Source organism: Maylandia zebra, linkage group LG3, assembly GCF_041146795.1.
Source record: "Maylandia zebra isolate NMK-2024a linkage group LG3, Mzebra_GT3a, whole genome shotgun sequence".
Classification (NCBI taxonomy): Eukaryota; Metazoa; Chordata; class Actinopteri; order Cichliformes; family Cichlidae; genus Maylandia; species Maylandia zebra.
Genome location: NC_135169.1, coordinates 30,504,142 through 30,528,275, shown reverse-complemented (window position 1 = coordinate 30,528,275; position 24,134 = coordinate 30,504,142). Strand labels below are relative to the sequence as shown.

Genomic DNA, 24,134 nt, shown 5'->3' with positions numbered 1-24,134 from the left:
GTATGAATACAAAACAAATCTGGCTTTTGCTTTCTCTGTGCACAAGGTAGGCTATGTCAGTTTGAGCTCATACTTCTGTCATAGATCCATAAGCATAGAGGGATCCAAACTTCAAGTACTGGTGTTTATTCAAACACATCAAAACGAACACAAGTGTCTATTTCCAAGTATAGGATTATTTGCAATCTCCATAATGACTATATGGGTTACTTGGTCTGCAGTGAACATGCTTCCTCTGCCCCCAGCATCTGGTCATCTAGCAATTCTGTAAAGTAACAATTTCAGTATTTTTACATCAATGGTATTGGTGTGTTTCTCATTGGCATATGGCAGTGCCACAAATCTTTGTGCGAAGTGACTGTACTAACTGATTCTCATTTCAAGATGTCCTTATGGTGCTTGCTACAGTGTAGCGGCTCGAGTTGGGCTGGACCCGTTGGCCAGCTACCCTCAGGGTCATTCCACGGTTGATTACATGGTCCACTATTGTAGCTCTGATGTCATCAGCAATTCGATTTCTTACTCTTCCTACCCTTCCTCTCCCCCCTCCTCGTCTTCCTCTTGCTCCTCCTTGTCCTTGTCGTCCTCTTCATCCTACTTCTTCACCTCCACGTCCTCTTCCTCGGCCTCCTCTACTTCTCACTCTTTCTGCTCCCTCCATTGTACTCCGCACACACAGCTTACCTGTATTATAGTGCTTAGGCTGATTGCAAAGTGAACTAATTATCTAAAAAAGATTTCACATGTGAAAGTGTGCCAGACAGTTGGCAAATTAGTGTTAATGATAGCCATACATGTGTATACTGTTGCTAGGAGTGTGTTGGAAATTTGGTAATTGAGTGTTGTGCAGTGAATTGTGCCTACAGTTTTGCAAAGTGTCTGTTACAAAATTGCAAACTGAGTGCAAAGCAGTTTTTGTGCTTTTAGTTTTGCAAACTCAGTGAGTGGTTTTGCTATAAGTCTGAATAGTTTTAGAGGTTGTGCTACAGGAATCACAGTTAGGGTTTAAGCATTCAGAAAAAACTGTAAGTGATTAAGGGGTATTGCAAGCTTGGAATAGTCTTTTATAAACCTCCTGTAATATCCAGTGAACCCAAGGAAAGACTTAAGCTACTTGATGTTAGCTGGTCTTGGCCAGGTAGTGAGGGCAGCTGGATCTGTTTTGACCCCTTCTGATGATACAACATAGCCGAGATATTGGACAGATGTCCTGAAGAACTGACATTTCTCTGGCGACAGCTTTAAAGTAAATTCTTTCATCCTATGGAGGACCTTCAGCGATCGTTCCTCATGGTTCTCAAGTGTAGCTGAGAAAGGAGTGACATCATCAAGAAAAACCGAGACCTGACTCAAATTCCTGCTGCCTATACACTTTTCCATAACATAAGAGGAAACAAGAAGACTAGAACACCTCCTTATGCTGTTTTTAATAGAGAACACTTGGGCATTTATTTTAACACAACACCTAACAGTCTTACCTTCTCTTATCAGTTACTCGAATGATTTGCAGAATGTTGACATTACTTTTGGGACGAAAGCTCAATATAACCCTGCCTCACCCAGTTTCTATACTGGTCCATTTATGTCTGTTGTTACAGTTGCGCAGTTTCATGTTTGAGTACACTTTCAGTTTTGATTGTTTTTCATCTTCATGTGGTGCACAGCTGCTGGGGTGTCCTTTGCTAAATCTTTAGTGCCTCCGAACTTGAGATTCAACACCTTACTTTCTTTTATTTTGACATTGAGGAAAAGTTGCCTACACAGAACTTCTTATGTTGAAATAGCTCAACAGGCACTGCTGGGATTTGAACCCAGGATCTCCTGTTTACAAGACAGGTGCTTTGACCGGCTAAGCTACAGTGCCTCCTTCAGGGAAGGGAAAAACCAAGTAACCTCTGCAGACACAGGTTTGAATCGGTTCGTCACATTTTTCCCCACCAGCTGTTGGACAGTAGCAAGAAGCACACAGCTCAGGGTGCTGTGGCTTAGCTGGCCAAAGCGCCTGTCTCGTAAACAGGAGATCCTGGGTTCAAATCCCAGCAGTGCCTTACCTCCCTACCAATGCCATTACATTTCATAAACGAGTGCTGATGGCGGGAAGCATTGGGAGTTATGCTTTCTCTCCTTTGTTTCCAAGAAGAGGACACAATGAAGATTTAGACACGCCCAAGACATCAATATAGGGTGAACAACCCTCAGAAGCTCCACTAGCGGTTTAATGCCTGGGACCCTCCAGCATTTGTTCTAGAACTGAAGAAGCTTCTTGGATCACGATGTGAAAAGAAGTTTTTAAAGCTCTCAAGAGTACCGTGAGGTGGCTAACTGATGACCAATGTTCCCTCTAAGCTGCGCACGTGCACAATTGTGCACTGCTGGCACGGTCTCTGCGCACAGAAAATCTGCGTTGCGCACAAAAAAAATCTAACCTGAATTGAATTTAAAACTTCTGTTTTGCAGTGTTAGTCAGTGAGTGACTAGCTGCTCCCGTATGGGATTAGAACGATGCCACCTTATCCCATAGTCCAGCCAATAATGCGATTCACATTACACATCTAATCGACGTCATTGACAGGCTATGACAGTGTCTTTATGTGCCGACACCGGTGTTTTAGCTAGCAAAGCGGCGTGGCTGATGTGGAGTGAAGCCACGTTAATGACAACGTGTACAACCATTGGAGATGTGAGCAGGACAGACGGAACAATCGACGGAAAAAGTGTAAAAGTGTTGACTTTATACCAGTTTTTAAATTGTGTTGATTGGCCACGTAAAACCAGAGTTATGATAAAAATATCTGCAATGTTTGTTTTTCTTCCTGAATACTATCGTTATTTACTGCGGGAAGAAACGGTAAAAACGGCGTTTCATAAGAAAAAAGGCTTGAAAGCCTGTGAGCCAACCCGTTCTCACTCCCAAAGCGTAACATTTTACGCTAGGTGACAAATCGTCACCATATTACGTTTTCGGCTACCCACCACGTTCCTAAATGACGACCTCGGAAAAAGAGGAAATATGAGAACCGTCTGGACTGAACCTACACATGTTCGCTCTTTTTCTTCAAATCGCTTAGAAACACGCTATTTAACATCATTAAAGTCCTGGTTAAGGTCAGGAATAAGGTTATGGTCAGGGCTAGGGATAAGGTTAGGTTTAGGGCTGGAATACAGGGCTGGAACGTCTACTACCGCGGGAGCGTCATTGCACTGGATTCCAGCAATAACCCGCCGCGTACCATAAGAACGCCGAAGGTCTCCTTTCGCGTTCCTCAGGAACGCCGCGGGACGTGACAAAACGTCGACATGTTACGCCTCGGGAGTGAGAACGCTCTGCGTGAGCAAAGACAAACTCCACCCCCCCTCTCCCTTTCCTATTCGTCCAAAAAAGTACCATTCGACCAATCAAAAAATGATATGGCAACGTGGCATCTAGTTGTTAAGGGAGGGGGAAGTTTTAGGAGTGACGGCGGTGTTTTGAGATGTGAGAGATTTGCGATGTTTAGCCAAAATCTTGTGTAGTTAGTGTGTAGTGTAGTCAATAGTTTTGTTGTGTGTGTCAGAACAATGAGGCGACTGCTGAATGTTACAGGTGTTACAGCAGTGATACAGCTCCTGTTGTCAGGCCTGCAGGGATCAGGCTGTTGTTCTCCTTCATCTCATAGTGGACAGAAATTATTTTTTGGAGCGGCACAAATAATTTGTGTGGCATCAAATTTGATGCAGAACAGCTGATTGTTCTGTAAATAGTTTAAAATGTTTATTTAAAAAAACGCCTTGGCTGCGTTTAAAAAAATAGCTGCAAAAAACTTTGTTTATTTGCATAACTCAGTTACTTTTTTGAAGAAGTAACTATATAATTAATTGCCCAACATTGGTCATTATTTACTGTATTTTGCAGACAGAGTTACAGGACTCTCTCCCAGACCACAGACTTATAATACAAGTCAGAGCTTTATAAAATTTTTAAAAAAGAATTAAGTTGTGTTTTCAAAATTGGAGTTCAAGTTATTTTTACTTCCAATACTGTTAACATACTACACAGGTCAATGACTAGAATTTTTTAAGTTTTCATTGTAAGAGGGTTAAAGCAGTTAATTAAAAGTAGTCTAACATAAATGTAAATGCTATAATTTGATTATTTTAATAAACCATGTAACTTGGATGGATTAGATGCTGGTGTGACCACAGTGCACAAGTCTGATGTCACTCACAGTGGTCAAAGGGATCGCTCAGGGAGTTTGTGTGTTCGCTCAGACACATGAAAAATTAGAGGCAACATTGCTGAGGACATACACAGACTTTGAAAGATTTCCCGAATGCAATCAACACTGTGAAGAAGATGGTTTCAAATGGTAACAGGAAGGCACTGCTGGGATTTGAACCCAGGATCTCCTGTTTACTAGACAGGCGCTTTGACCAGCTAAGCCACAGTGCCTCCTGCTGTCAGGCAACCCGATATTACCTGGTTTTACCTGGTACTGCAGAAGGAGACAAGTTCAATTTTTGGGCACTATTGTTGGCATTCAGAAAATAGTGCTTGAAAATTAAAGCGGATTCTTAGCTTGCCTCCTGGTTACTCACCAAACCCTTTAAATACTGTCAGAACCATGTAACTTGATTCTTCTCTGTGTAATTATTAAAATAAGTAACTCTTTGACCCTCGTGTTTTACCTTCTTACAGGCTGTTTCTTTTTGTTAAGGTCAAAAGATTAAAGCATATTTCTGATAAACTCTTAATTTAAAACCAAACAGAGATGACAAAGCTTTTTATTCTCTCGCTTTACATTTGCAGGATAATAAATAACATCCAGGGTCAAATTTCAGTGAATAAATTTTAATTTTGGAGACTTTGCTAAACATGACAGGCTGTTAGTGAAGAGCAGTAGGACCACCACCACCGTCGAATGATGCACAGAAGACAAACGGTGTGCTCGTCCGTGTGAACTTCAGATGTCATGAGAAGCTGTTTAATGTTCAGGTTGCAGATTTTCATCGCTCCACACAAACACGTTTTTAAAATGTTTGTTTTTACACTTAGAGCCTAGCATGAAGCTTCTCAAGATCCTCGGCGGCAGACGGCCGTATCCTGCTCTCAGCCCGACCAGGACCGCCCTCGCGTCGCTTTTAAACCAGGCCCGGGTGTCCGTTTTACTCGAAGCACTTCACGATTGGCTCGTGTCCCGTCTCCTTGAGGAAGCACAGCAGGTCGTCCGGTCTGAGCCCCATGATGGCAGCGTTGGTCATCGGGTGGAAGTAGACCATCTTGTGGCCTCCTTCCACCAGGTCCCGGTCCAAGACTAACTTCACGCTGTGACCCTGATTGAAGAGCAGTGCAAGAGCCGTCGCACAGCCCTGACCCACCTGAAGGAGAGGGGAGGAGGAGTCTAAAGCTGTGACCTGTGAATCCAGCTCAATAATTGGCCCTCCCCGTTTTGATCCTCCCTACCTTCAGCTTTTCCAACATGGCTGCCTCATCTGCGAAGCACAGATTTCCACTCTCGACACCAAGCTTCTTGGCGAGGTCATTAAGGTTCACCTGCAGATGGAACGAGAGGAAGTGAGGTGTTAGTCTTTAGTTTTTAAGTCAGAGGTCATGTGGAGGAGCTGACCTGGCGGTCATGGCGGGCCGACACCAGCCACAGCCCCTTCTTCTTCTTGTCCTTTAGGAACAGGTTCTTGGTGACGGCGCCATTCACGCCCTGCAGGTGAGGCATCATCTCCTCCACCGTGAACACCTGCAGGAGGAGGAAAGTGGGTGAGAGCGGGTTCTTTGTGGAAGCTGGGCATGTAGTACCTCACTGTATTACTAACATCAAAGCCTCCTGCAACTCTTCCTGGTTTCCTACATTAAAACAGCTTCTAAGTTCAGTTCAGTTTATTAAAGTTAACAGTTCTTTTTCCATATTTGCAGTAGCTGTATCCAGTTCTTCATTTCTTGTTCTGATGATCACTGGACTCATTTTTGGAGTTGTTAGGTTTATCTATTCACAAGGAATATGACCCTGTGAATGATTCCCAAGATAGCTGGGCCAGAGAGTGCAGCAGTTCCCCTAAACAAAAGCCTCTTTTACTTAAACATATACAGATGTGTTTGCCATAGCATATATCCAGAGATGGGCAGTTACGCGTTAACGCATTACTGTAATCCGATTACTTTTTTCAAGTAACGCGTAAAGTAAGGGATTACTATTGCAAAAACGGTAATTAGATTACCGTTACTTTCCCGTAGGAACTCTGCGTTACTAAAACCGTGATTTTTTGCGAGAAGGTCTTATGACAGTGAAGTAAGCGAGTGTAAAAAAGTAAAAAAAAGTAACTAAGTAACTAAGCAATTAATTACTTTTGAAAATAACTAATCAGTAAAGTAACGGGATTACTTTTTTGGGGAAGTAATCAGTAATTAGTTACTGATTACTTTTTTCAAGTAACTTGACCAACACTGTATATATCAGAGAGAGAAGATACAATCTCTCTTATGACCTTAGGACGTGTGTGAGGTATGCCAGAACACTCAGGAAAAGAAGTGTACGTCCTACCATCTCATGGTACACAGAGTCTTAAAGACCTACTAAGGATGAGACATTCTATCAATATGGAAACGATTATATACCTCTAAGCATATATGATTATATGTTTCTAAGTGCAAATGACGATTTTTCGGTTTCAATCCATTTTTCAGTTTCAATCTGCTGGCACTGTTTTGGCGTCCGGGGGCGCGCTGGGGGGGGGGGTTTCCGGCCCGCATGTATTTGCATAAATTATAGAGGCCACTAGTGCTGACCAAGCTGCCATCTTTCTCTCTTCCTGTCTTTCAATGGCTGCTTCAATTTCAGCTTGAACCTCCAAACCGCAAGTAAGTAATCATTTTTTGTCATCTTTTCTTGCTGTCCCACTGGGCTGGACATTAGTTTAGTTTTTTTAGCTACATCTGGTGAAGTTGTGGTAAAATGCTGGTATTAGCCTATTCGTCGTAGCAAGCTAGCCTGAAGCTAATATTTGCTAAATTTAGGGACACCCGTGTCTCTTCAGGAGTTGGAGGCCGGTGTTCTAGGAGCGGATCTCAGGATCTCAACAGGCAGTGTTGGGCAGTAACATAATACATGCACCGGCGTTACGTATTTAAAATACAAAATATGAGAATGTATCCGTTACAATTACTGTTCAATAGGTGATATTGAGAATACAGTTAGTTTGTTGAAATAAATGGATTACATGGCGGTATTTACCAGTTTCATATGTTAGGCTATGGTCTCTCTATTTTTGGTAATTCCACACCGGTGGAAACCCAAACAAAACACACAATAAGAGCCTCTAAAAATTATTATACAAAAATGATTTAATATGAAGGCAATAGCAGAGTGTTACAGGCATCGCCCTAAACAATGTAGCCTCATGGGCAGTGTAGTCCGTGCTGCAGGGAGAATGGACTGCCATACCCGTTATGTGTCTGTGAGCGAGGGAGGGAGAGAAAGGAAAAGTACAGCTGTCACGGAGCAGAAACGGGAGCTGGAAGCATGTAAATATAATAATAACCACTAAAGCCAAAAAGAGTGCCTGACGAGCCCAGCTGTAAGTAAGCTGTTAAGACTCGACTGTACACCGTGTTCGTGTTTTCCTCCGAAACAATAAGCAGCCTTTCAACGCCTCTCTCTGTCTCTCGCTAGCAAACTTGACCCAGACAACAAAGTAAAGCTAGTTTTCAGCTACGAGCCTGACACGAACCGGAGGTATTAGCCAGAGGTCCCTTTACTACGGTTCGGAGCCGCTGACCTGTTTTATATACGCGCGGAATAGTTTTATATATGAGATCGCTGCAGCCTTACCTAATGTCCACCTACTGTTACTCATTTATATTAAGATTTTAACATCTAGTTGGTGTTGGTATGGCGAGTAGCCTTCAGTAATAGTAATAAATCACACAGCAAAATGTTTAATAAAATAACGTCTTGATGCGTGCTTAATCATCCAGGTAAGTAAATCCCAAAAGGTTGATTCTGTTCATCTGGACATTTTCAGTTGGAGAAACGTTTCGTCACTCATCCAAGTGACGACTTCAGTCTCAGCTGACTGCAGGTTTCCCCAACCTTATAAACAGTACATTTGCATAGTGAAGGAAACTAGCGCCACTGAATGAACAATGTGCCGGGGGGTTAATTCCATGATTGTTAGTATGCAAATTCTTATGACCATTGATCAATGACAACTAATCAAAGCCTATTGATCAATGGCCATGAGTACCATTCACAGAAAGTGGGGAATGGCTACAATCACAGCATTGTAGGATGGCGAAAGATGTACCCTTGGGCCCCCCTTCTCGATTCAGAGATGGTCAGCATCCTGACAGCCCAATGGACGAAGCCGTCTCTCAGTCTGCTGGTTCTGGCCCGGAGGCTCTTCAGTATCCTTCCTGATGGCAGCAAACTGAAGACGCTGTTGAAGGGATGAGTGGAGTCACCTGTAATGGAGAGGACCTTCCAGATGAGGCAGGTGCAGTAGATCTCCTGGGGAGGGAGGCAAGAGAGGTCCCCACAATGCTCTCAGCTGCTCTCACTACCCGTTGTCATTTTTTCCTGCAGAACCCAATGCAGGAGTCATACCACACAGTGATGCAGCTGGTGAGGATACTCTCAACTGTGCCTCTGTAAAAGGTGCTCATAATGGGGGTTGGATCTCTTGTGCTTCTCAGTTTGCAGAGGGAGTCGCTGTTGGTCTTCTCCACATTCAGGGACAGGTTGTTGTTGCTGTACCACTCTGGCAGATGGTTAACTTCACCCCTATAGTAGATCTCGTCGTGGGTCAGCAGAGTGAAGAGAAGGGAGCTCAACACACATCCTTGGGGAGCCCCCGTATTCCGTGTTCTTGGGCTGGAGGTGTTGCTGTTGACCCGTACTGTCTGCTGTCTTCCTGTCAAGAAATCTAGCAGCCCGTTATACAGCAAGGTGCTGATCCCCAGCAGATCCAGTTTGTGAATGAGTTGCTGGGGAATGATGGTGTTGAATGCTGAACTGAAGTCTATGAACAGCACTCTGACATATGAGTCTCTAGTGTTCAGATGTGTGAGGGCTGAGTGAGGGGCAGTTGAAATTCCATCATCGGTTGAGCGTTTTGACCGGTATGCGAACTGAAATGGATCCAGGTTGGGGGAAAGTGATAATTTGATTTGATGCATGACTAACCGTTCAAAGCACTTAACTTAATAATGATGGAGGTGAGTTTGACAGGACGGTAGTCCTTAAAGCAGGAGATAGATGACTTCTTGGGTTCAGTAATGATGGTGGAGGGATCTCCACACACTGTCTGGGGATTGTGTCACCACGGTCTGTAGAGTGGGCTTGTAGTCTGTGATGGTTTGTATTCCTTGCCACTGCCTCCAAGTATCTCTGCTGTCGCTGAAGCTTTGCTGTAACTGATGCCACGTGACAGGTTTGCCCTTGCTGTTCTTAGACTCACCTAATTCCGGCTCTGAAGGCTTGCATTTTTCAACTTTAGGAGCATTTAAACCTGACCTGTGAGCCATGGTTTCTGATTGGCCCAGACAGTGATAGTCCTGGTCTCTGTGACATCATCGATGCATTTTGGGATGTAGGCAGTGACAGTTTCTGTATATTCCTGAAAGTCTGTGGTGTTGTCGTGTGTGGCGGCCTGTGGTGGAAAAGCAGTCCCTCTGAGGACCCTTCTGGCCACACCTGTACCTGCTTACGAACTGGTTTGTTGACTTTGAGCAGGGGCCTGTGGGAACCCATGGCACACCTAGATTTCTGCCTGTACTGACCCTTATGCAAAATAGGTGGAATTAAGACACAGTTCCAAAAGCAAACACGACTGATCAGTGCTGAGAGTGGTCCTGTTGCTGAGGTTGGGATGATCCTGTAATCTCTTAAGAACGACCTCCAACGCTTCTATGACTGGGATGCAAGTGAAGACAGATGTAACATCTCTCTCTCACTGTACATGTACTGTTTATAAAATTAGGGAAAAATAACCTGCACAAACAAAATAATTTGCAGGACAAATGTTTGACATCAATTTTGTTCGATTTGAAGAAGGTAGGGGGGGCAACTTCACTCACGGGTGTTTATAAGGTTGGGGAAACCTGCAGTCAGCTGAGACTGAAGTCGTCACTTGGATGAGTGACGAAACGTTTCTCCAACTGAAAATGTCCAGATGAACAGAATCAACCTTTTGGGATTTACTTACCTGGATGATTAAGCACGCATCAAGACGTTATTTTATTAAACATTTTAAAATGTTAGCAGCACAAACAAGCATTTTTGCAGCACAAACCAGCACAAACGTTTGACATCAATTTTGTTTGATTCCATTAATATGGGGGGGCTGGTTGACCTCTAGAAATTTTTGTTAATATCTTTAAAATAATAACGGCACAAACAAAAATTTCTGCAGCACAAACCAGCACAAACGTAGCACAAACGTTTGATACCACTTTTGTTGGATTTGGGTAATGTGGGGGGGCTGGTTGACCTTTTGACCTTTACATTACAAACGCTAATTTTACCTGCACAAATCAGCACAAACGTAGCACTAAAAAAGTAGACCATTTTGGTTCGTTTTGGAGCAGTCTGGGGGGATGGTGACCTTTGAATGACCTATAAAATAAAGTTTAATATCTCGGAAACCGTAGCAGCACAAACGCTAATTTTACCTGCACAAATCTGCACAAACGTAGGACTAACCGCTCCGCCTGTTTGCCTTTACGTTTCAAGTGGGTGGGGGGTCAGCTTCACTCTGCTCAGAAAACATGCTGCTGTTTGCACATATTTAATAATCAGCTCTGCACAGGAGCAGAAGCAGAGTCCAGCCCGTTGCTTTTACAGTATAATACTCATAATAAAAGTACAGTAACCGTGGTTAGTCACCAAGCAGCCCGGTGCGTTTCTCTTGATTTCTTTAGTCAGGGTAAATTCATTCACCTGCACGGGTTAGCTAAACGAACTTTACAAAACATGTTTCCCCGACAGCCGAGTGCTCATTTTAGCTAGCTAGGTCCTTAGGTAGCTAGCTAAGGACCTAAATTACGGATTAGCTTACAAACACATTTAACTTACCAAAAATAATGCGGTGGGGCCTCAGGTCCTCCTGTCCGGTAGTCCAATTTACTGAAGAACACCTCAGGCTGTCACTTTGAAATAGTCGGTAATGTAAACGCTGGACCTCTCGGCATCTGCCATTCCCGAACAGACACGTGCGAGTTTGTCCGTGACCGCAGCCGCGTCGTCAGTGTTTTCTCCAGTCATTGGTCAGCATTATAATATATGCAAATACATGCGGGTCGGAATCCCCGCCCCCCCAGCGCGCCCCCGTACGCCAAAACAGTGCCAGCAGAGTGAAACTGAAAAATGGTTTGAAACCGAAAAAAAAAATTGTAAGCGAAAACAAAAAAATTACAGTTTCAATTAATTGTTTTTCACTATCAATTTTTTTTTCGGTTTCAATACAAGATTTTTCAGTACATTTATTTCAGTTACAATATTTTTTTTCGGTTTCAATCCATTTTTCGGTTTCGTTTCAAGGTGGCATCGTTCTGATTCCACAGACCTCAAGCCTCACTGACAGCAGATAAAGAGTTGCACCAGCAGGGGGCAGCATGATCCTAAGCTGTTCTTAGCTCTGAAGGCTGGAGGTTCAGAGATAACTCCAAATATTTATTCCTCATAAACTTGCACAAAATGGGAAAACCTACAGAACTTCTTTTTTCTTTTCATTAAGGTGTGTTAGGTCTGCACTCGCAGGCCCCGCTGGTTCAGAGACTTATCACCATGAACGAAGCAAGATAGTTAAAGGTCAGCCTATTTTTAATTGCAAGCTGCAAGCTCTGCACCCAACCTCAGATGACTCCAGCTCTGGCCTCTGCTTACAGTCTTTTTATTGAAATGCATACATTTACACAGTTTTAACTTTTAACAGTCATTAAAACTAGAAAAGTGCTGTGTAAGGCTACGTCCACATCGTTTTCTCTCCGTTTTGGCCTCCCGTCCACATTGGGATGGCGTTTTCCCCAAGGAAAAAAACAGCATTTTGAAAATGCTCCCGAAAACGAATAAATTTGAAGACGGTGCATTTGCGTCACAGTGTGAACGGAGACTTTCGAAAACAATGACACATTTTAGTCATGTGATGCAGTCATGTGACCAATTTAACAAAGATAGCGGAGGGCATTATACAGCAGTTGTTTTGTCTGCTCTCAATTTTCACATCCCTATTAAAGATTAATATCAGTTTGTACATGCTCCAGATAGCTTTTCTTCAAACCTTTTACTTTTGTGTTACTCGCAGCAGCAACTCCACCTCATTGTTAGTCCATTTAAAAAATGTGTTGCTTTTCCTCAACATTTTGCCGCAATGTTTCAATGAGCCGGTGTTGTGCCAAAAAGTGATTGTCTGCCAAAAACTGATTTCCGGTATTTGCCAAAAACTGATTGCTCGTATTTAAACTGCTATAAGTAACTTGTTGGGCTATAATATGTGAAACATATGTCAAATGCATCCCTCATGGATGCCATAAAGTCATCTTGAGCCACAAACAACATTCGTGTAACAAGGTAGAAGCCGCAATCAGTTTTTGGCAGTGACTTTATACAGTTAAAAAAATCTCATTAACATTATAAATGTCTTTTGTAAGAGTAAGTTGGCCAAGAGGACAGCAGACATGGCAGCAAATATTACAATATTTCTGTAAAAATATTTTAAGTGGGGATAAAGGACCGGATTGGTTATAATGTAAGTACAATAGCAGAGAGTTGTAAAGATACTTGAAAAACAGATATTGTTTTAATTCTCTATATAACCCCTTTGTAAACCCTGTTCACCGAAGTCTTTTTACGAACATACGTAAAGATATTACACATAAAAAATACACAGAAACATTGGAAATCAGTTTTTGGCAGACAATCACTTTTTGGCACAACACCGGAAAGTAAATAAACAGCAGACAGAAATTAGACAGGCCGAATCTTCTTGCATTTCACGCATGCACACTACTGGAACGTAAGCGTTTTAGGCCATTTCAATGTGGACGCACAACTCTGTGAAAACGACTGAAAACGATAATGTGGACGCGGAGCGTTTTCAGACAAAAACGCCGTTTTCAAATCTATCCAGGCTAGTTTGGACATAGCTTAAATCTCACTCTGTGGTATCTCTTGTGAAACTGATGAGTTATTTGAAGACATCCTGAGCTTCTGTCTCTTAAAAGGTTTCCAGAGTGTGAAAAGGGAAAACACCCACTGCTAAGTGGCTGTGATCTGTGTATAGTAGTTACCCATTAAAAAATAATTGTAATAAATAAATACAAATAAACAGGTGTAAATGCGGCTGAAGCAACGTTGTGCTTTTACTTTTTTTTTTGCATTTTCTTCCTCTTCTTCTGTAAAGTATAAAGTACAAACTGTGAAACTTTGGCACTGATGTGGCATTTAAGTTTAGCATGTCACACTTACACCTTTGTCACATGTTTAAAGTTTATTTGATTTCAAAACCATGACCCATTAGCCTCAGCAACTCAGCCAAGCTGACATCACCATAAACACAGCAGCACTTTTAAAGTAACAGAGATATAATCTGAGAGAGGGGGAAAGACTTCCTCTTGCCTCATGTCCACTTCTGGTTAACGACACTATTTCTGTTTAGCTTGAGCTTGCTCACGTCATGTGGGTGAATTTATCAGCAAACCACAATTTCATGTTAAAAAAAATCTGTATTAGTGTAATGAAATACTTTATTTTAAATATTTTCTTAATTGTTTATAAAGTTGAGCGTCTCAGATGATTTGGAGCCGATCAAAGCTGTTTTAGGATGAGACGTGGGATACACCCTGGAGAGATGAAAATTGAAATAAATATAAAAGAGTATAAACACGTCATGCTGTGGTCAGATCTTGTTAAAGAGTGTTAGTTCTGTGTAAAAGGAAGGAAGCAGAGAGAAGAAGTGAAAAAAACCCTCATTGCTTCCTTCTCAGCTCTTTGGTGTCTGCTGTGCTGCTGCTTCACTCTCTCTCTTTACAGAAAGTTGTAGAAGTTTTCAGACGTGTCACTGCTGGATGTGAGGATGGGAGCCACTTTGCTCTGTGAGCTGGGCCTATTCTGTGAGTACATCACTGACTTCTATTGTTTGATTCATACTGATCCATAAACATGTTTTAGTAAGAAGAACAGAGGGTCAGTCATTTGACCATTTCAGGTCATGTGATCAGACGACTCTCATGTTTGTTACCAACGTGGTTGTTTGTAGACTGGATTAGATTTTAGTGCACTGACTCAGATCAGAGTGGAGCTGCTTTAGTTTATCTAAGAAAGGTTTGTTTCTCCATCAGCGAATTGAATATTAATTTTACATCTTAATACAAAATGTCACAAATCATAGTAGACACCAGTAAAACTCCAAGTGTTTTATTTATGATTCAATAAAAGGACTAGAAGTTACAATCCCTGATTATGCATTCATTCAAATGGAGAAAGTCTTGAGGGATGGCAGCCTGGAAACTTTACCAGAGAGACACATCATTGTATGCCTCAACTTAACAGGGTGTTTCAGTCTTTTATCAAAAGCTATTTTGCCAGTTTTTTTAGATTATTTTTACCTTCCTTGGTTAGGTTTAGGGATTAGAGATCTGATCTAGATTATAAAATAAAATTTTGTGACATCAGTAGTGGACCTTGGATTCATCGGGTGTTTCGGCCATTATCACTAGACACCCTCATCCAAGGAGGGCCTGCCAGGGTTGATCAGGCCCTGGGGTGTGTTACTGGTTTATGTTATATTGTTGTTTCTCTTCTATTTTCTTCTGTTTATTTTTCTACATTTTATTTTCTTCCATCAATTCACTGTAAAACAAGAAGTAATACTTACCTCTTTAATATTTATGGAGCCTCACTTCTTCAAAGGGATAGAAAAGGTGATAGAGAGAAGTAAGACTAAAGAGAAAAGATAGGAGAGAGGAGAGACAGAAGGGAGGCACCTGATCTGGCATCCCACACCTCCCCGCCGGATAGGGCTATACACTCTACCTCCCCACTGCCTCTCAGAAAATGAAAAAAGAAAAAGAACAGAGGGGAGAAGAGTGGAATTTTTTTTCTTTTTCTTTTCTTTTATCATTCCTTGGTTAGGTTTCACTACCATGAGGTTAACTTCACAGCCCCCAGGAGGCCCTGAGACAGCTGTATCAGTCAACCAGCGTTATGGTTTATCACAATAAAATTTCTAGTGTTGGGTTTTCTACCCTTTTGATGCTCTCTCTGCTCTCCGCCATGGGTTGAGCAGTTCTGGGCATGTGTCTACGATATTTGAGTTTCTACAGAGCTTGGACAGAAGACAACTTGAAGTTTTGTGGAGATGTTTCACCTCTCAACCGAGAAGTTTTTACAGTTCTAAAACCAAAACATGGGGAATGCAGCTATTTAAACTCTAGTCATGGCATCCCTTACAGTCTGCCACCTAGAATGCATTTTTGAGATCCCTTCCGAGGAGCCTGAATCCCTACTCCCATCTAGCATCAGGTGTTGTCAGTAGGCCACATAATAGGGTGAAGCAAGGCCTCAAAATAATTTTGAACCCTCTCAGGTCTTCGGTAGTCTTGAGGGCTGAAAATAGACCAGTTCTCCCATCTCTGTCTGCGTGTTATTGTGACTTCCTACCCTCATTATCAAGTACATTTCTTGACACAGAAACATACACACCAGACTTGTCAGCCTCTCACTCTCACACGAACACACACACACACACACACCACAGAGAGAGCGATAGAGAGATAGAGATAGAGAGATAGATAGATAGATCTGAAGAACTGAAGAATCTTCTCAGAAAAGATATGAAACACCTTCAGGAAACCTAAAGAAGTCCAGTCACTTTCTCACCGAGCTCCTTAGACACTCAAGTATGACATAAACACACTACCATGATCTGTATGATTGACAAGCTACACACACATTTTGAGTGTCTTTTATTTGATAATGTCTGACATTTTTTTCTTTATTGTAGTGCTCTGTACGCTACTCTGCACTGGACATGTTCAAGGTGACTGAAAAGTTTTACTTTTCTTGTTTCTTTCTTTTTTATTTATTCAGTAAAGATTCATCTTAACTGCTTTATCAGTCTTAAGCACTTCACATTGTTGTTTTTATTTCATTGTTCATCACTAATTTATAATTTTATGAATATAAACACAGTTTGTGTTTTGAATAGTAAAATATATATATGAACAATATATGAACAGTGTCTGTGTATGCATCTGTGACATACTGTCACAGATGCATAAAAGTGTTTCAGATTGTAAACTTTGTGGTTGTGTTGGATTCTAGATGCTGTGTTAACTATTGAACCCAGCTCGTCCAGTTTTTTCATTGGAGAGTTTGTTACCTTCAAATGTGACATGAATGAAGGAGAAGACACTGACTGGTATTACGAAATCAAGAAGGACGGTCGAGAATTTGTGCGCTACAACACAGACAAAGACTACAGATTTGAAATTAAATCTACAGGTGACAGTGGTGAATATCAGTGCTCTGGTAGCAGGGTGAGCTCACATCATATAAAGAACAGTAATACTGTCTCTATAACTGTATTAGGTAAGTCTTCAGTGACTGACAGCACAAATATATGATCCCTGTTCAAATACTCAACTGAATTATAAAATAGAGAACATTTAATTAAATTTGTCACTGAAACTTGAACTTTAACCAAGATCACTGTACCTGTTACTTCGTTCACAGTAAAGTCAGTGCTACAATACTGACAGACTCTGTAATCTATCATTAGCAGGTGTGTGAGTTTTAACAACAGCAATTATGGATGAAATTCAACTTAATTACATTTCTAAAGGAAAATAAGAAACATAAGAAACATCAAAAGCTTCATGAAGTTTAAAGTGAAGATGTTTCTGTTATCTAAACCAAAACATGAGGAAGAGACATTTAATGCATCATTGTGTTTCCTTCAACAGAGAATAGACAAACATTTATGCTGTGGTCATTTAGAGATCAACTAATAAAAATATAAACTGTATTGTTTTTCAATGTTCATATGTTGTTATAACGAATCACAGATATTTATTTATTTTTCTTCCTCTATCACAACAGCAGATAAACCCAGGGCCACACTGACAACAGGAACAACAATCATACCAGTAGGGGGCAGTGTGACACTGACCTGCTCTGTGCAGAGCTCTGATGGATGGAAATATGAGTGGTTCAGACGAACCCAAACAACCTCTGAAGGTCAAATCAAAGATCAACAAAACAGAGATATCAGAGTATCTGAAGGAGGAATCTACCGCTGCAGAGGAACAAGAGGAAACCCAGTTTACTACACTGATAGAAGTGATGATGTCACCATTGAGATAACCTGTGAGTTCAGTAATTTAGTTTGAAATATACATTCACACACACACACACACAGAGAGAAAGAGAGAGATATGTGTGTGTGTGTGTGTGTGTGTGTGTGTGTGTGTGTGTGTGTGTGTGTGTGTGTATCTATATATATATTTAACAAGAAGCAATGATCAAGAAAAAACATAAAAAATAATGCTACTCTGTGACTGTGATTATTGCTACCATCCTCAGCACCCCCAGTCACCTGCAGACAGCTACAACAGGAGGCTAGCATATTAAGATAATAAAACACCCTAAAGAGTGGCCAGTTTATTAAGGACTCACAGACAAATCAGTTTCATTTTGGGATGGGGATAAAGTGGCAGGAGTGAAACTGAGCAGTACAACATTTTTGAGTGGCAGTTAGTACAGTATTGCATGGAATAAGGGTTTTTATTTTTATGAAAATACTAATAAAAATGAGGTGACCAGTGCAGAGTGTAGTATGTACCTGTGAAATTGTAGGACAGTTTCTGTCTCCTGTTGAGTGTGTTGTGTGTGTTTAAGTGTTGTGGTTGAGGTGTCGAATGGCTTGGTGGTAAAAACTGTTTTTAAGTCTTGTAGTCTGAGCAGACAGACTCCTGTAACACCTGTCAAAGGAACAGCTTTGTGAGGATTGACCATCTCACATCTTCTGTTTTGAGTGTTAGAGTTACAGCCTCACTGTCTTCCTGAGGGAAGAGGATCTGCTTTTTGTTGTCTGCATCAAAACGAGCGTAGAAGTTGTTAAGCTCGTCTGTGAGAGATGCGGTGAGCTGAACACTGCCTGTTTTCGTTCTTGTTGTCAGTGATGCAGCGCAGTCCATTCCACAGTCGCCTGGCGTCAAATCTAGTGTGATATTCGATTATTACTGTACACAGAAGCTGAGCTCATTTACAGTGGCTTGCAAAAGTATTCGGCTGAACTTTTCCACATTTTGTCACATTACAGCCACAAACATGAAGCAATTTTATTGGAATTCCACGTGAAAGATCAATACAAAGTGGTGTACACGTGAGAAGTGGAACAAAAATCATACATGATTCCAAACATTTTTTACAAATAAATAACTGCAAAGTGGGGTGTGCGTAATTATTCAGCCCCCTGAGTCAATACTTTGTAGAACCACCTTTTGCTGCAATTACAGCTGCCAGTCTTTCAGGGTATGTCTCTACCAGCTTTGCACATCTAGAGACTGAAATTCTTGCCCATTCTTCTTTGCAAAACAGCTCCAGCTCAGTCAGATTAGATGGACAGCGTTTGTGAACAGCATTTTTCAGATCTTGTCACAGATTCTCGATTGGATTTAGATCTGGACTTTGACTGGGCCATTCTAACACATGGATATGTTTTGTTTTAAACCATTCCATTGTTGCCCTGGCTTTATGTTTAGGGTCGTTGTCCTGCTGGAAGGTGAACCTCCGCCCCAGTCTCAAGTCTTTTGCAGACTCCAAGATGTTTTCTTCCAGGATTGCCCTGTATTTGGCTCCATCCATCTTCCCATCAACTCTGACCAGCTTCCCTGTCCCTGCTGAAGAGAAGCACCCCCAGAGCATGATGCTGCCACCACCATATTTGACAGAGGGGATGGTGTGTTCAGAGTGATGTGCAGTGTTAGTTTTCCGCCACACATAGCGTTTTACATTTTGGCCAAAAAGTTCCATTTTGGTCTCATCTGACCAGAGCACCTTCTTCCACATGTTTGCTGTGTGGCTCGTGGCAAACTGCAAACGAGACTTCTTATGGTTTTCTGTTAACAATGGCTTTCTTCTTGCCACTCTTCCATAAAGGCCAACTTTGTGCAGTGCACGACTAATAGTTGTCCTATGGACAGATTCCCCCACCTGAGCTGTAGATCTCTGCAGCTCGTTCAGAGTCACCATGAGTGTTGCCAACTCCTCAGTAAGGAAAATCGCTAAGTCACTAGCTGTCACTAATTGACGTCATCACCTAATTTGCATAATTGGTCATGATAATGTAATTGTAACCTACGCTGTTGGACAGAGAAATAACATCGTGGAAGAGAGATAAAGTCAGTAAAAAACGTCTTAGATGCATTTATAATTAATGTCTTTTGGCAATTATTGTTTTTTTAATGTCACAATTCCAACCCTGCTCCTTTATCCGGGCTTGAGCCGGAAAAAGTGACCCAAAATAGGAACTCTGGTGGAGTTACTTTGTGTGTGTTTATAAGTAGTTTTAAACCTTGTGGCCCATAAAACAACATAACAGTAAAAGAACTGACTGCATTACAGTCAGTGCGGGAGCAGCGGCTTCGCTCATGCGCGATTCATTTGCAGTTTGGACTCACAGGTGTGAACGTCTCCTGCCCTGATAGCAGCTGGGGGAGGACTATCCTCCACCTGTGAGCGCTTTGGCACGGGTGAGGTACCCATGGCAGCACCCGCTGCTTATTGAGAGTAAGAGCGATACGCGTTTTCACGTCAAAAAGTCATCATAAATAAGGCTCCAATAACACCAGAAAAAGTTGCCAGATTTGTCGCTAGTCGCTTTTTACAAAAAAAGTCGCTAAGGGGGTCTGAAAACTCGCTAAATATAGCGACAAAGTCGCTAAGTTGGCAACACTGGTCACCATGGGCCTCTTGGCTGCATTTCTGATCAGCGCTCTCCTTGTTCGGCCTGTGAGTTTAGGTGGACGGCCTTGTCTCGGTAGGTTTACAGTTGTGCCACACTCCTTTCATTTCTGAATGATCACTTGAACAGTGCTCCGTGGGATGTTCAAGGCTTAGGAAATATTTTTGTAGCCTAAGCCTGCTTTAAATTTCTCAATAACTTTATCCCTGACCTGTCTGGTGTCTAAATCCAAACGAGAATCTGTGGAAACCATAAGAAGTCCCGTTTGCAGTTTGCCACAAGCCACACAGCAAACATGTAGAAGAAGGTGCTCTGGTCAGATGAGACCAAAATTGAACTTTTTGGCCAAAATGCAAAACGCTATGTGTGGCGGAAAACTAACACTGCACATCACTCTGAACACACCATCCCCTCTGTCAAATATGGTGGTGGCAGCATCATGCTCTGGGGGTGCTTCTCTTCAGCAGGGACAGGGAAGCTGGTCAGAGTTGATGGGAAGATGGATGGAGCCAAATACAGGGCAATCTTGGAAGAAAACCTCTTGGAGTCTGCAAAAGACTTGAGACTGGGGCGGAGGTTCACCTTCCAGCAGGACAACGACCCTAAACATAAAGCCAGGCCAACAATGGAACCGTTTAAAACAAAACATATCCATGAGTTAGACTGGCCCAGTCAAAGTCCAGATCTAAATCCAATCGAGAATCTGTGGCAAGATCTGAAAACTGCTGTTCACAAACGCTGTCCATCTAATCTGACTGAGCTGGAGCTGTTTTGCAAAGAAGAATGGGCAAGGATTTCAGTCGCTGATATGCAAAGCTGGTAGAGACAGACCCTAAAAGACTGGCAGCTGTAATTGCAGCAAAAGGTGGTTCTACAAAGTATTGACTCAGGGGGCTGAATAATTACGCACACCCCACTTTTCACTTATTTATTTGTAAAACTTTGTATTGGTCTTTCACGTGGAATTCCAATAAAATTGATTCCTGTTTGTGGCTGTAATGTGACAAAATGTGGAAAAGTTCAAAGGGGGCGGATACTTTTGCAAGCCACTGTATGTCCCATTTCCCATCCCAAAATAAATTATAAAGAAGCCATATGAAGTATCAGACCTGAAATACAAGATAAATATACAAAAGTGACACTGGGCAGGTAAAATAATAATGCAAAAATACTAAAAACAGAGAACACAACACAAACATAAATCACTTGACAAACCTAAAAGGAACCATGACTGTTATTTACAGCAAGTGGTGCCAGTGTTTAAAAGGTTGTCAAGTGTGCCAAATTCAGTGAAGAGGTTATATAATATTGTTATATATTTAAATTAGAGTTTACTTTTAAGACTTAACTCTGACTTTGTGCAATTCGCTTATGTTTAATAAAGTTAACAGTTCATTTTCCTTATTTGCAATAGCTGTGCTGAGTTCTCTATTTCCTGTTCTGATGATCACTGGACTCATTCCTGGAATCATATTTATTTTCCTCCTGTTCCTGTTCCTGTACAAAAAGGTCTACAGAAAGAAATGTGAGACTTTTTTTTCTTCTGGTATTACATATTTTACTCTTTAAAATATTTAAATATGGAGATGCAACATTCCAAAACTGAAAACTGTTCACAATATTGTATAAAACATAATAAACTATGTGAACGTTAGTGTCTTATTTTGAATTTTTAATAAAGGTTCTGCCGATGAGCAGAGGGTGAGTCAGGATGAAAATCAACAACAAGTCTACTCCTCTCTCATTCATGGTTAGTTTTTTATCTTGTTTAAAATATCCTGATGCTTTTCTCTGCTGCAGCTTTAACACTGTTGAATTAAACAAAGCTAAGACAATAACAACATTTAAACATGTACAGCATTTCTAAGTAATAATAAAATTTCCAATTTCAATGTATGTTTGTGCTTACACTGACATGAAAGCTTATCTTAACTTAATATAAATGTTATTGACAAGAATACTTGTGTTTACATTATGTGGTGAATCATTTTCTCTGACTTGTAGGTGATCGTTCTGTCTATGAAACAATCAGAGGCTCTGGAAATACTCAAAATGGTACAGTATCAACTTTAATATATAGATTGTGGAAGCCGTGATTAGAACGTAACAGTGATTATTATTAATATCAATACTAATATTATTATTTTAATCTAATGTTTTTTTTTTTTATTTAATTAATATTGTAATCACAAGAATGTGATCACACCTATAATAATAATAATGAACTGCAGAGCTGTTTCATACTGAGAGTATATTTGAATATATTTTACAGAAGTTCAGTGTTGTTCATGAATCCACTGGAAGAGAGCATTCATCTAATGTGCTCATTTAAAGCAGAATGTATCTGGAATTGTGAATTTATTAATTTATCTGTGCTTTACCGCCCTTGCTCTATATGAAGCTGGGTGACCTGTGTGCTGTAGGTCCAGTGGCTCCTTCTTGTGGAAGCGATTCTTTCTATCGAAAGTGGGTGAGCTATGAGAAGTGACAGTAGTTTGAGCATCTCCTTTCCTATAACTCAGTGGTTCCCAAACTTTTTTTTCTAGACCCCCTTTTGTTTTACAAGAAAATCTTCGTTGTCCAGGTGAAGCCAAAGACAAGATATGCTTCATCATATTTTCTATGGCTTGGAAGGAATTTGGGTGTGATGTGGGTGCAGTGGGTCCAATTCTTTCTACCCAAACTGGGTGAGCTATGAGAAGTGACAATAGTTTGAGTTTCTCCTTTCCTCATAACTGAAGTCTAATTGTCATTCTCAACCATCAGACCTTTGTCACGTCCCATTCCCCCATATTTCCCACCATTCATGGACCATCAAGTTACAATCTATGGGCACAAATATAAAATAAGGTTTTCTGGTAAAGTATTTAGGTATAACATTATAGCTAAACATCTGAAATATGTTTTATAAATGTTTCTCTGATGTTTTGTTTTTATATTATATATGTTTTAACTTCTCTTTGATGTAAAAAAAAATTAATTGAAATATCAGTAGGAATGTTTTGATGACGCAAACATTATTAAATCACGTTCTAAGGGAGGCAAATTTCTAAAAGGTTCATTAATGATATTTTCATGCAATGACTGTGCCAGTGTTTTCATTTTAAATGTTTGTGATTTTCTCCCTAACATTGTACAATAAGTTAGTGTCATCATAAGGCGTGGCAGGCAGGCAGGACCCAGTATGCAGACTCGTAGAGGCAGAACTTAAACTCAAGGTCCACTGCTTTATTGCAGGCATAAGTCAAAAACAGAACAAACATAAGAACAAACCTGATAAACCCGATAAACATAACGGCACAAAACACAAGGGCAAGCATGGCACAAGAACTCACACAACGATAGACACACAGGGCAAAAAACTGGGACTCGCAGAACCAAAACCTAAGAACTAGAACTCAGAAAAAACTAAAGAACTAAGGAGCCAGGAATACTTAAGACAGAAACCAAAACCAAGAGACCCGCAACAACACATGAAATCAAGGAATAATAATACAAACAGAAAACACTGGGTCACTGACCCAGGACCGTAACAGTTAGAAATCATGTTAAACAATACAATATAGAGTTAATGTTTTCTTTTACTACATTAAGTATTCATGTTCTTTATAATCCAATATTTTTTTATTAAAACTTTTGTATCACATTTCATGTCACAACAGAAAGTTTGGAAGGTGTTATATGTAGTGTATGTAGTGAAATGTGGCTTTAAATTCAGCTGTTGCTGTGTTACAGTACATACAATGAGAATATTTTTACACATAAGATCTTCTACATTATCCCAAAAGTAATGAAGAATACTTACAGTATTCATACATACTGTATGGATTTGAATGTATCATGCATTTCATGTCTATTTTTTTAATTCAAATTTACAATGCATTTGCAAATAAAGTGGTAATCAGTATATTGAATTGTTCTGTGCTTCTGGCTCTTTCATGAGGGATAAGTGTGGTTTTTCATTGTATTTTAAGTCAGTGTCAATCTTTGATCATACATGTACAGTAGCAGTGAACAAAGCCATGGTTGCTCAATTTTCTAAGACCACAGATGACTAATTCACTGGTACATCAGATGGAAAAGACGATCAGCCCCACTAAATATGTACTTCATTCATGTTTATATCTTTCTGATATCATAGCAGAGTGTGACAAGGCTAAAATGATGCAGGGGCTTCAGTTAAG

The 24,134-nt window shown here is 40.9% G+C and overlaps 1 protein-coding gene and 3 non-coding genes across 4 annotated transcripts; 2 read left to right on the top strand and 2 right to left on the bottom strand.

The window, feature by feature from the left end:
• Nucleotides 1-1,790: 1,790 nt before the first annotated feature.
• trnat-ugu (transfer RNA threonine (anticodon UGU)) lies at nt 1,791-1,864 on the bottom strand. Its single transcript has one exon. It is a non-coding gene; the product is annotated as a tRNA-Thr (tRNA).
• Nucleotides 1,865-1,974: 110 nt separating this feature from the next.
• trnat-cgu (transfer RNA threonine (anticodon CGU)) lies at nt 1,975-2,048 on the top strand. The gene has a single exon. It is a non-coding gene; the product is annotated as a tRNA-Thr (tRNA).
• Nucleotides 2,049-4,355: 2,307 nt separating this feature from the next.
• Nucleotides 4,356-4,429, bottom strand: trnat-agu (transfer RNA threonine (anticodon AGU)). The gene has a single exon. It is a non-coding gene; the product is annotated as a tRNA-Thr (tRNA).
• Nucleotides 4,430-16,314: 11,885 nt separating this feature from the next.
• LOC112430742 (uncharacterized) lies at nt 16,315-22,782 on the top strand. Its single transcript, XM_076882699.1, has 6 exons — nt 16,315-16,574; nt 17,085-17,351; nt 21,365-21,475; nt 21,632-21,700; nt 21,955-22,005; nt 22,352-22,782. The coding sequence occupies exons 1-6, from the start codon at nt 16,379-16,381 to the stop codon at nt 22,357-22,359; spliced, it is 702 nt and encodes a 233-aa protein (XP_076738814.1). The 5' UTR covers nt 16,315-16,378; the 3' UTR covers nt 22,360-22,782.
• Nucleotides 22,783-24,134: the final 1,352 nt, after the last annotated feature.